At 32.8% G+C, this 11,206-nt stretch overlaps 1 protein-coding gene across 1 annotated transcript; it reads left to right on the top strand.

The window, feature by feature from the left end:
- Positions 1-3,932: 3,932 nt before the first annotated feature.
- On the top strand, positions 3,933-10,650 carry LOC111023565 (transducin family protein / WD-40 repeat family protein). The gene is made up of 12 exons (XM_022301027.2): positions 3,933-4,283; positions 4,697-4,912; positions 5,411-6,532; positions 7,156-7,278; positions 7,617-7,798; positions 7,875-8,106; positions 8,241-8,450; positions 8,522-8,650; positions 8,993-9,061; positions 9,165-9,287; positions 9,789-9,839; positions 9,944-10,650. The coding sequence occupies exons 1-12, from the start codon at positions 4,050-4,052 to the stop codon at positions 10,079-10,081; spliced, it is 2,829 nt and encodes a 942-aa protein (XP_022156719.1). The 5' UTR covers positions 3,933-4,049; the 3' UTR covers positions 10,082-10,650.
- The last annotated feature ends 556 nt before the right edge of the window (positions 10,651-11,206 follow it).

The raw sequence follows: 11,206 nt of genomic DNA, 5'->3' as shown, positions 1-11,206 counted from the left end.
CAATTATTTTAGGAGGTTTGCCGTCCTAGTATTTTCTATAATAGATGAACAAATCAAAATATTTTTACATTCAAGAAAAAATGAATAAATATATAAAATTATTTGAAGGAAAATAAAAAATGAAAAATAAATGTAAAAGTCTACCTAATTAATTAATTGAAGTGGAAACAAACATTGGTAAAAAAAAAAAAAAAAGTGGGTTTCAAATTATTTAGAAGAAAAATCAAATAGACAATATCTTTTCAAATTATTATATCCTGTTGGCATATCTTTTCAAATTATTTAATCAAAATATCCGAAATAATCGTGGGCATATCTTTTCAAATTATTTAATCGAAATATCTGAAATAATCGTGGACATATCATTTCAAATTTAAATAAAATATTGATTAGAAGTTACACGACGATAAAATTTCTAGTCCCTGGGAGAATTTTCATACTATTCCCATCTAATGTATGCCATATGTAAAGTATCTATTATTATATAAATAAAAAAAAACATATTTTATAAGTGGGATTCACATATTTAAAAATAAAAATAATTTACAGATTTCTCTCTCTCCCCCCATTTTAATGGTAAATTCTCTCTTATTAATCACGTGTGACTATTAAACTTTCTTATTTGTTTTTTATTATTTATTTATTATTATTTAAATTTTATTCACATATCTTACTTATATCTTCCTCAACTTTTTTTTTTCGTTTCTTTAAACCAAATTTATTCATTTTTTTTCTTTTTTCTTTTAAATTTTTTATTAAGTTTTAATTAAATAACTAGTCTTATCTACGAGTGAGATATACACTAACTTTTAACTATTTTAATCATGTTAATTTTGAATTAAAAAACATCCTCAAATTGTTGAATTAGATATTCATCAAGCAAATCTTTAAAAAACAATGTAAATATCTCAAACCTTCATCCTTCATCGTAATAAAGCAGCAAAATCAAACCTATCATTTGCTCTTGATTTTACTTTATAAAATTTTTTATGAAGTAAAATCAATTTTTTAGATCTTGATTTTATGCTAAGTTTATAAATAAAAAATAATAATGATGAATTTTCTTATCTGGCATAAAAATGTAACCATAAAATATACAAAATTTTAAAAATAAATTACATGTTAGATAATGTTAAAAAAAATTAATTAAGTAAAAGACTTCAAATTTAAAAAAATTAAAATAAAATATTTTAAACATTAATTAATAAACAAAAACAAAAATATTAAAGAGTAGCTATTTAACCAAATTTTAAATTTAGGCAACCTCTTGTTTTAGTTAATTTTTTTTTAGTTAACTTAGGCAACATCTTGCAACTAAGTTCTAACTAACAAGATAAATAGTCATATTTAGTCATTAGTAAGAGAAAAAAATGTACCATTAAAAAAAATATAAGTAGAATATGGTAGCCAATTTTTACTTTCAAATATGTGACAATTTTTACTTTCAAATAGGTGGATCCGAATTTTAAAATGTATTTTTTGTATAATAATAGAAAAAATTAAATAACAAGGAAAAATGAAGAATGAAATAAGCAAGTGAATATTTCTAAAAAAAACAATTAATAAAGAAAAATGAAAAAAAAGGATAGTTAGATCACATTTAATAATTAATAAGAGAGAATTTACCACTCAAAAGAGGAGAAAATGTAGCGGGTAATTAACGAAAGAGAGAAATTACAATAAAAATGGAGGGAGGCACAAAGCTATAGATTATTTTTATTTTTAAACATGTGGATCCCACTTACAAAAGTATATTATTATTTTTTATTTATATAATCATAGTTACTTTATACATGGTATACATTAAATGGGAATAGTATGAAAGTTATCGGGATGACTAGAAATTTTCTCAGAGTGCATCATCCACGTGGCTTTAGAAATTTTATGTGTCATGTGGCAAACTCTGCCACTTCTACCTATAACTGCAACACTATCGAAATCAAATACGTTTAGAAAAACAAGGGTGAAGAAATCTCTGTGTTTTGATAATTGAAACAATGACGGCGACAATGTCCTTAATGAAAGATGTCATCTTCAGCCTTTGCAAATGCAAGCCTTTTGCCAATGTTTCTCCATCTCTGAGAAAAAAATTGAAAGAAAAAAATGAAAAAAAAAGTGATCAATATTTGGTTGACTTTTCGTCGACTCGTCGAAATATCAACGACATGCTGATATGTCTATTACATGGGGGGAAAACGGCTTTCCCCCTTCTGTCGATGTTGTGACCCTCAATACGTCAACATGTCGCTTGACATGTCAATGTGTCGAGCGATGTTGATGCAGAAATTTGATCCTTCAAGATTCACCAAATTCGCACCAATTTTCAAGAATAAGAAGGGATCGATATCAACCTGGAATACCCAACCTAAGTCAGAATCAGAATAGTAGAATAGAAAGAATCGAGTGTATTTTGTGTACTTTTAGGGTTCAACCTACTGCTATATTGAGAAAAAGCCCTAATGCCCTTAGGAAACGTATCCTTATGGACTTTAGTTGTGGGTTAAATGTCGGATTCAAAGGTCGTTGCCTCGCAGTAGGTTCTTACCAGGTTGGAGTAGGTTTGGATCATCAAACATGCATCATCGGGTGTTCTCAGCCGGTCGATCGAGAACTAGTCGACGCCAACCGATCCGGGTCATTTTCTATCGACTCCTGTTCTCCTTGTTGATTTCCACCCGGGCCCAATTTAGACTTATGTGTGGCATCTCGGGCCCAATTCAAGCTTATCGGTAGTTTATTGGGCTTTGATGTAGATATCCTATAACAAGCCATATTTAGATATGTGATTTTTATATGTGTGAAAATGTAGATGTCTGGTGTTTATAAATAGGAAAATATTTGGATATTCATATTTGTTTTGTTGGATTTATGAGTGGGAGTATCTTAAATTATATATTAGTCTTCCAATAACGTCTTTACCAAAATTTCAAATAATGTATATATTAATTTAATATAATTTGAATTTATGTAACTCTTTTTGATTCTATTAATTTAATATTTTATTTTATTTCTATCAATTTAGTTTATATTACTTTTGAATGTATAATTAATATTAGTTTTAAGAGAATTTATAAACCAAACAACTAAAAAAAAGTAGATTTATTCTTTTTACTTACTGTAACATGATTATTGATTAATTTTCTCATTTTATAATATGAAAAAAAAAAACACTAGCATATCATTTTATTTTATTTTTTGCTATTATATAATATTTTTTTATAAATATAAAATAGAAAGTAATTTAACTAACAAACAAATCTAAAAAAGTAATTTGTTTGAAATAAATATTTGGAAGTAATATTTATCTTTTTTAATTGTCAGATTAAGAAATGAGTTGCAGTAGGTACTTGAAAACAAAAGATGAATAATATCCTAAAAATGAATGTAATTTGAAATTTATGTTTTGACATTATCATTATCATTGAAAAAAAAATAGTAAAAAATAAAAGTAAAGCTATATTTTCGCTCGTTTGTTTTGTTTTTGTTTTTTGTTTTTTTAATTTTTACTATAATTCTTTATTAATAAGAAAATTGTCTTTATTTTGTACTTTAAAATTATACTAATTTTAACAAATAACAAAACAAGTATGTTTTCTAAACTATGAAAAGACTATTTAAAAAAAAAGAAAGAAAAAATCAATTATAAATTAAAATAAGTATTGGTAGTGTATATATATATAGGCACGTTTTGAGAAGCAAATTAAAATCTGTTTAGAAGTAGGGGTAGAATAAATGATTTTGAAACAAAACATTTAAATATAATTGGTTTTTCAAAATGTAATATTTTAAAAATCAATTTAAATTGATTTTAAAATAACTCTCAAATGTTAAAATAAAACCTAATAAAATACTGAAAATGTCAAAAAAAAAAGAAAAAAGAAAAAAGAAAAAAGAAAAACCTAATACTAAAAAGCCTAAACTGCCCTTCCTCTTTCTCACCAATCATCCCCCGAGCCCAAGCTTCTTCTTCTTCTTCACGTTGCAGCAGCTTGGTTCTCTCTTGACCTACAGCGCCGGCGCCACCCTTGTCCGAGCTCACTGCAGAATCCATGGTGAAGTCCTACCTCCGGTATGAGCCTGCGGCTACTTTCGGAGTCATTGTATCCCTCGATTCCAACATTGCCTACGATAGCTCAGGAAAGCACCTCATAGTTCCAGCTCTTGAAAATGTCGGAGTCTGGCATGTTCGTCAAGGTGTATGCACCAAGAATTTATCACCTACTCAGACCTCACGAGGCCCTTCTCTTGCTGTTACGTCCCTCGCCTCCGCTCCGTCTTCTCTGGTAATGTTCTTCACGTCCTTTCCTCTTGGCATTCCAAAACATTTTTATTTAGAGTACTATAGTTTCAGATTGCTTCTGAAGAATGTGGAGCCAAGGGGGTTGTAATGCTATGAATTGTCATTGTTCAAATGATTTCATAAAAGTATTTCAAAATTGATGTTCTTAAAGAAATTGAGACTGTGGCTCTTTATTCGAAAGTTCAATCAATGCATTTGTTCACGGATACTGTCATTTATGTTCATGAAATAATTATAAGATTTCATCCTAAGTTGAAGTTGTGTATAGATGCATGTTTATATAGAAAACACACATTAAAACTGGCTAGAATTTTGCTGCCTTCTAAAAACAAATAAGTATTTTGGCTGGGAAAGTTAAAGTGCCATTCAGTATTTATTTATTTTTTATTATTACAGATCGCGAGTGGATATGCTGATGGTAGTATAAGAATTTGGGATGCTGAAAAAGGAAACTGTGAGACTACTTTACATGGACATAAAGGGGCTGTTACCGCCCTTAGGTACAATAAGCTTGGTTCCTTGCTTGCATCTGGAAGCAAAGATAACGATGTTATACTATGGGATGCTGTTGGTGAGACCGGCCTTTTTCGCCTCCGTGGCCATCGTGATCAGGTTCACAGCAACTGCATTTTGATTAGAGTTCTTTTCTTTCTCTCTTTAATCCTCTGATAAAAAGAATAACTTCCATTGTCTAGATGAACTCGATACATTGAAGGAAGAGCTTGAGGCTTACAGTACTTTCCCTTTCTATCTAGTGGAGTTTTCTACAAACAAAATGACAAATACATTGAAAACCTCTTATTTGATTTATTGTGCTCACATTACTCAACAACTCGCTGTGCCATGCACTTATCCAACAATTTCTTATGGTTAAACTTCTAAGCTACTCAACTACTGATACTTGGCCTCTTTCATTCATCCAATTTAAGCTTGATTCAGTGATTAGCAAATGTAACCACATAGGAGCCCTGTTGGAGGATTGTTTCACCCATCTTTTTAGGCTCAATTCAGTTGATTACTTCTCACATATGTAAATCACATAGGAGGAGGCCTGTCATTTCCGTAGCTACTTTTTTGTTGATTAATGTATTATCCTTATTCTTTGTGCAGGTAACTGATTTGGCATTTCTAGATTCAAGCAAAAAACTCGTGAGTTCTTCCAAAGACAAGTTTTTGAGGGTGTGGAATCTTGAAACACAGCATTGTATGCAAATAGTTGGTGGGCATCATAGTGAAATTTGGTCCATGGACATTGATCCAGATGAGCGGTTTTTAGTTACTGGATCTGCTGATCAAGAACTTCGATTTTTCACAACTGAACATGATTTGGTGGCTGGTAAATCTGTGGATGAATCAAATACAAACGGAACCGAGAAGGATAAAGATCAACCCACTCAAAGTAAATGGGAAGTTCTAAAACAGTTTGGTGAAATCTTGAGACAAAGTAAGGATAGAGTTGCAACTGTAAGATTTAACAAGTCAGGAAATTTGGTGGCCTGTCAAGTGGCAGGAAAGACTGTTGAGTTATTCCAAGTTTTGGATGAAACAGAAGCTAAGCGTAAAGCAAAACGCCGCCTTAACCGGAAGAAAGGAAAGAAAGCTGGAAAGGGAGAACAGGATGTAATAGAGAATGGAAACATAGATCGTGTTACTGGAGAAGAAGGAAGTGGGAACATGATTACTGCTCCTGATGTCTTTAAGCCACTCCACACAATTCGGGCTAGCAAGAAAATATGTTCCATTTCTTTCTGCCCATCAGTTCCGAAAAATTCGCTGTCCACATTAGCATTATCTTTGAATAATAATTTATTAGAGTTTTATTCAGTTGAAAGCAGTGCAGTTACGAAACTGCATTCTATTGAACTCCAAGGGCATCGTTCTGATGTCAGAAGTGTGACACTTAGTTCTGATAATTCACTTTTGATGTCCACTAGTCACAATGCAGTAAAAATTTGGAATCCAAGTACTGGATCTTGTCTTCGTACCATTGATTCTGGATATGGGCTTTGTGGTCTAATCATTCCTCAAAACAAGTATGCACTTGTTGGAAATAAAAGTGGGGCTATAGAAATTATGGATATCGCAAGTGGCAGTTGCATAGAAGTTGTAGAAGCTCATGGTGGCGACATACGATCAATTGTTGCTGTACCAAATGAAAATGGATTTGTCACTGCTAGTGCTGACCATGACATTAAGTTTTGGGAGTACCAAATTGAGAAAAAATCGAATCAAGTTTGTTCACATACTTTTTCCCTTTTTGACTTCAACAAAGTTTTTACAATTACTATTTTTATTTTATTTTTTGTGCAATTAAGATGGGTTTTGTCCTTGAAGTATGTTGCCAGCATTGGCAACTCTGAGATGTCACCTTCCAGGAAGGTTGTATTTAATGAAGAATCCAATTTTATCTTGGCATTTTTCGAATTTTGGATTGACTTAATATCTTTTCAACTCGGAGAAATTTTTCTGCATGAATCATCATCAGATTATGGCTTCCTGGGGCAGATGGTTTTGAATGGAGAATACATGAAGTAGACTAATGGCAGATATTTTAATTTTCTTTAAGATCACATATTAGCTATGCCCTTAAGTCGACCTGTGCCAATGTTTTTGGCTGCTCTAACCTTGGGTTTAGTAGAACTCAGACTTTTAGTTTAACTATTTTTTGTGGACGGAATTATTTAAAGCATTGAGGAAGTAATCATTTATAAATGTGATTGTCTTTTTTCAATTTCTTCTTGCTCATTTACAATATATGTTTTGTTTCAATTTTTAGTGGGGCCTTTGGGCATTGATATTTGGAATCTAGGTATTTTTTTAAGGGCTGTGATGTTCTAGTGATGTCTGATTAACAGGATCCTAAAACCCTGACTATATCCTCTGTGAGGAGTATGAAGATGAATGATGATGTCCTTGTAGCTGCTGTCAGTCCCGATGCCAAATATCTTGCTGCAGCACTGTTAGATTCCACAGTGAAGGTGAAGTTTTTCTTGTCATTTATTTTGTATTTATCTTGGCTTCCTGATAAGGCTGTCTTTGCCCTTTTGGCTGGGATATTGTGGTAGGTTACCTGAGGGCTGAGAAGCTCCACTATTCGAGCTTGAGTTTATATCTAAGTTTTCAAAAATTTTGTGTCTTTTGATTTGTATTAAGAGATAAGTCATATTCTTATGCCTCCACTTTCACTTGAATAGATCCTTTATTTTTGTCTAGTATTTCTGTCACTCTTATAAAATAAGACAAAAGGTACTTCTACTTTGTTGCTTCAAGTCTGTTGATAATCTTTCTGATGGTGCTTGTGTTCTCCCCATTCTAGGTCTTCTTTATGGATACCTTCAAAGTTTTCCGGACTTTATATGGTCATAAGCTACCGGTGCTATGTATGGATATTTCATCAGATGGAGATTTGTTAGTGACTGGTTCTGCTGACAAAAATTTGAAGATTTGGGGTCTGGATTTTGGTGACTGCCATAAGTCTATTTTTGCTCATTCTGATAGGTGATGCATTCAATGTAATGTCTTGATATTTTAAAATATTGCCGAATGATTATTGATTGCAATTTTCTGCTTACAGTGTCATGGCCGTACAATTTGTAAAGAAAACTCACTACGTATTCAGTGTTGGAAAGGATCGGCTTGTAAAATACTGGGATGCTGACAAATTTGAGTTACTTTTAACACTTGAGGGGCATCATGCTGGTGTTTGGTGTCTTGCAATCAGCAACCGTGGTGATTTCATAGTCACAGGATCTCATGACCGATCTATGCGTCGCTGGGATCGAACTGAAGAACCATTTTTCATAGAGGTGCAGTCAGTTGTTTCTGTTCCAAGTATAAAATGATATTCCATAATGATAATGTTATTATTTTAGTATGCTCCTATAATAACAAGAGTCAACAATAGACAATTCTTTATGGTAAATTTTCCTTTAAATTTCAGGAAGAGAAAGAAAAAAAACTAGAAGAAATGTTTGAGTCCGACCTTGACAATGCATTTGAGAACAGGTATGTGCCCAACGAAGAAATTCCAGAGGAGGGTGTCGTTGCTTTGGCTGGAAAAAAAACTCAAGAGACTATTTCAGCTACAGACTTAATTATTGATGCTCTAGACATGGCAGAGGCAGAACTTAAGCGGATAGCTGAAAATGAGGTATGTAAACTTTTAAAAAGTTTCTTAATTTTAGTTTCCTCAACTTTTATGATGTAATGCTCTGTATTCAGGAGGAGAAAAGAAATGGGAGGGCTTCTCATTTTGAGCCAAATGTTATTATGCTTGGCCTCTCACCATCTGATTATCTTCTCCGTGCCCTTTCAAATGTTCACACAAATGATTTGGAGCAGACGTTACTGGTATGATATCGAGTGTGCTTAGTTTCATTGATGCAAATTTCAAGGTCTGGCAGATCAATGCTAGCACTTGTTAGACAGAAGAGCATTGCCATTTTTCTTAAAATATCCATACTTGTCTCGTCTTCTGGAGATTTATATTCATACTAAAACTTATAATTTATGCAATATAAATCCTCTTATGCACATGTTCTTGCTATGCTTGACTATGTATGTGTAGTTACAGATTAATGTTTCCGCGCTTGCACCTTATATTTAGTCTTCAAGTGGTTGCAATTCCTAGTTTCAACTTTCAATTCTGGTATTCAATACTGAAAGCCTTGCCGCCATTGTGTTTCTCTGCAGGCTTTACCATTCTCAGATTCTCTGAAGCTTCTGTCTTACCTAAAAGATTGGACTTCCAAACCCGACAAGGTTGTCCAAGCTGTTAAAATTATAATTTTATCAGCCTTGTTGGTACTATTGTACAAATGATCTTGATATTAATTAATGATTGCTTGTTATGTGATATCTTCAGGTTGAGCTCATTTGCAGGGTATCTACAGTTTTGTTGCAGACACACCATAATCAGCTTGTTACTACCCCAGCTGCAAGACCTGCGTTGACTATTCTAAGAGACATTCTTTACGCTAGAATCAAGGTACTTTTTCTATTCTTATGCTTTTTTATCCATATGTTATTTTCCCTCTATTTTTTGTCATTTTTATGGCTTCATTGGCATTTACAGGGTAATGTCTGGTTTATGTTCTAGTATGGTTTTACATTTAAGAGGTGGTACCTTGTCAGGAAAGAATACCTAGCTTGTTTTTTGATTTGAGAGATCAAAATTTGAATTATACCGACTAGTGATTAATAATTTCCTCAGTTCCTTCAGCAAGGTTAAATCGGCTTTCAGCAACTAGGATGAAAATACCAAAAAAAAAAAGGGCCGCACAGAAACAAAGGACTATAAAGAAACAAGATTAAAATTACTGAAAAGAGCTAATCATGAGAATAGATGAATGGAAGAATTACAAAAGGAAGTTTAGAGGAGTTGAATTGCTATTACTAATAATATGATCCCCAGGTTTCTTTAGTATTTAATTGGCATACAATTTTGTGAGTTTTTGTACAATAGAGTTGAACTTTTCTCATGTCTCAGGAATGCAAAGACACCATTGGTTTCAACTTAGCTGCAATGGATCATCTTAAGGTTTGTGTTTCAGTTTCGGATCCTCTCATGATTGGTTGCCCTGGTTATTAGAGTCTTTTATCATTTTTATCATAATTTTGAATAATTTCCTTTGGCCATTTCAGCAACTGATGGCTATGAGATCTGATGCCCTATTTCAAGATGCTAAATTGAAGTTGCAAGAAATTCGTTCCCAAAATTCAAAGCGTTTGGAGATGAGGACAGAGACCAGAGAAGGAAAGAGAAAGAAAAAGAACAAGTAAATTCACTGACCCGCCCACTTGCGGCGAACATGTGTAGAATGGTGCAGTTCTGGCGATTGTAAGATGGTAGCTCGCCATGATCCTCACAATGTATTTGAAATCTGCCAATGAATAGCGTCTTATATTGCGAAACGAGAGGCAGAATCTGCAAGAAGTGTCCGAAATGGCCATTCGCATACCCATAATCAACACAAAGGAGGCATCTGGGGAAGTTTGTAAGATATCCTCCACAATTTTGATCTTACTATTACTAGAGAAGCAGTTCTTTGCTTTTTAGTTATACTGGCATTATATTTACCTAGAAATGCAGTTAGAAGTTAGTGTTGTTGAATTATATCTCTACCTTTAGTTTCACTTTCATTTCTTGTGAGCATGTGGAAGATGTTTCCTAGACAGGCTCTCTGAGTTACAGTAGCAAGTACTTTACAAGGAACTACTCTAAATTTTTAAGTTCCAAATTCATCTTTTGTTATAGGTTTATAGAGATAACAGATGCTTTTGCCAATTATCTCACAAATGCCTCAATTTTCTAATGGAAGTTGCAAAAAGCCAATTCATTTGTTCTACAAGTGCTTCATTATTGTGTTTCTGATTTTGTTTGGTACTCTTTGTTCTGCAAAAAACTCCAATTTTTCACAAAGCGATTGAACTCGAGGGTTCCATCGAATTCACTTAATTAGCGTTTTGCTTGTCTCTCGGTCTCAGATTTTTCAGGACAAGCTCACTGTTGTTTGAGATTATTTCTAACAGTAGTGTTTGGAGCCAGCACGAGTTAAAAGAAACATTATCAAATCTGACCCTCTATTTGCTAAGCAGTTGTATGGTGCATTGTTCACTTTTGGCTAAATATCAGTTTAATACCTCCCATAGTTCTACAAAATACATAATTATCATAATTCATTTCGAAAAATAAATTTCCATGGGTGAGGATTTACTGGTTAAAAACAAATTATATTTACTCTAGATTAGAGACCCAAATCTAGGATTTAGTTACAAGGACAAAACAGACTTTTGACTCTACTATAACATGTCAATACACAGAAAATTTCGTTTTTTCCACTATATCAACGGAAATTTGTTTTGGTTGTTTCCAAAATTTCTTCTATGGGATTGGATCCGGCTAAG

The sequence above is a fragment of the Momordica charantia genome (genome assembly GCF_013281855.1).
Source record: "Momordica charantia cultivar OHB3-1 chromosome 9 unlocalized genomic scaffold, Mcharantia_2.0 BLBB01000009.1, whole genome shotgun sequence".
NCBI classification, from domain to species: Eukaryota; Viridiplantae; Streptophyta; class Magnoliopsida; order Cucurbitales; family Cucurbitaceae; genus Momordica; species Momordica charantia.
The sequence above is the reverse complement of the archived record's forward strand: the minus strand, read 5'-3'. Positions and strand labels throughout refer to the sequence as shown.

Coding starts and splice junctions, on each gene's coding strand:
- LOC111023565 (XM_022301027.2), top strand. CDS start 4,050: ATGGTGAAGTCCTACCTCCGGTATGAGCCTGCGGCTACTTTCGGAGTC. Junction 7,279..7,616: donor TGTTAGATTCCACAGTGAAG/GTGAAGTTTTTC, acceptor TCCCCATTCTAG/GTCTTCTTTATGGATACCTT. Junction 8,651..8,992: donor ATTTGGAGCAGACGTTACTG/GTATGATATCGA, acceptor GTTTCTCTGCAG/GCTTTACCATTCTCAGATTC.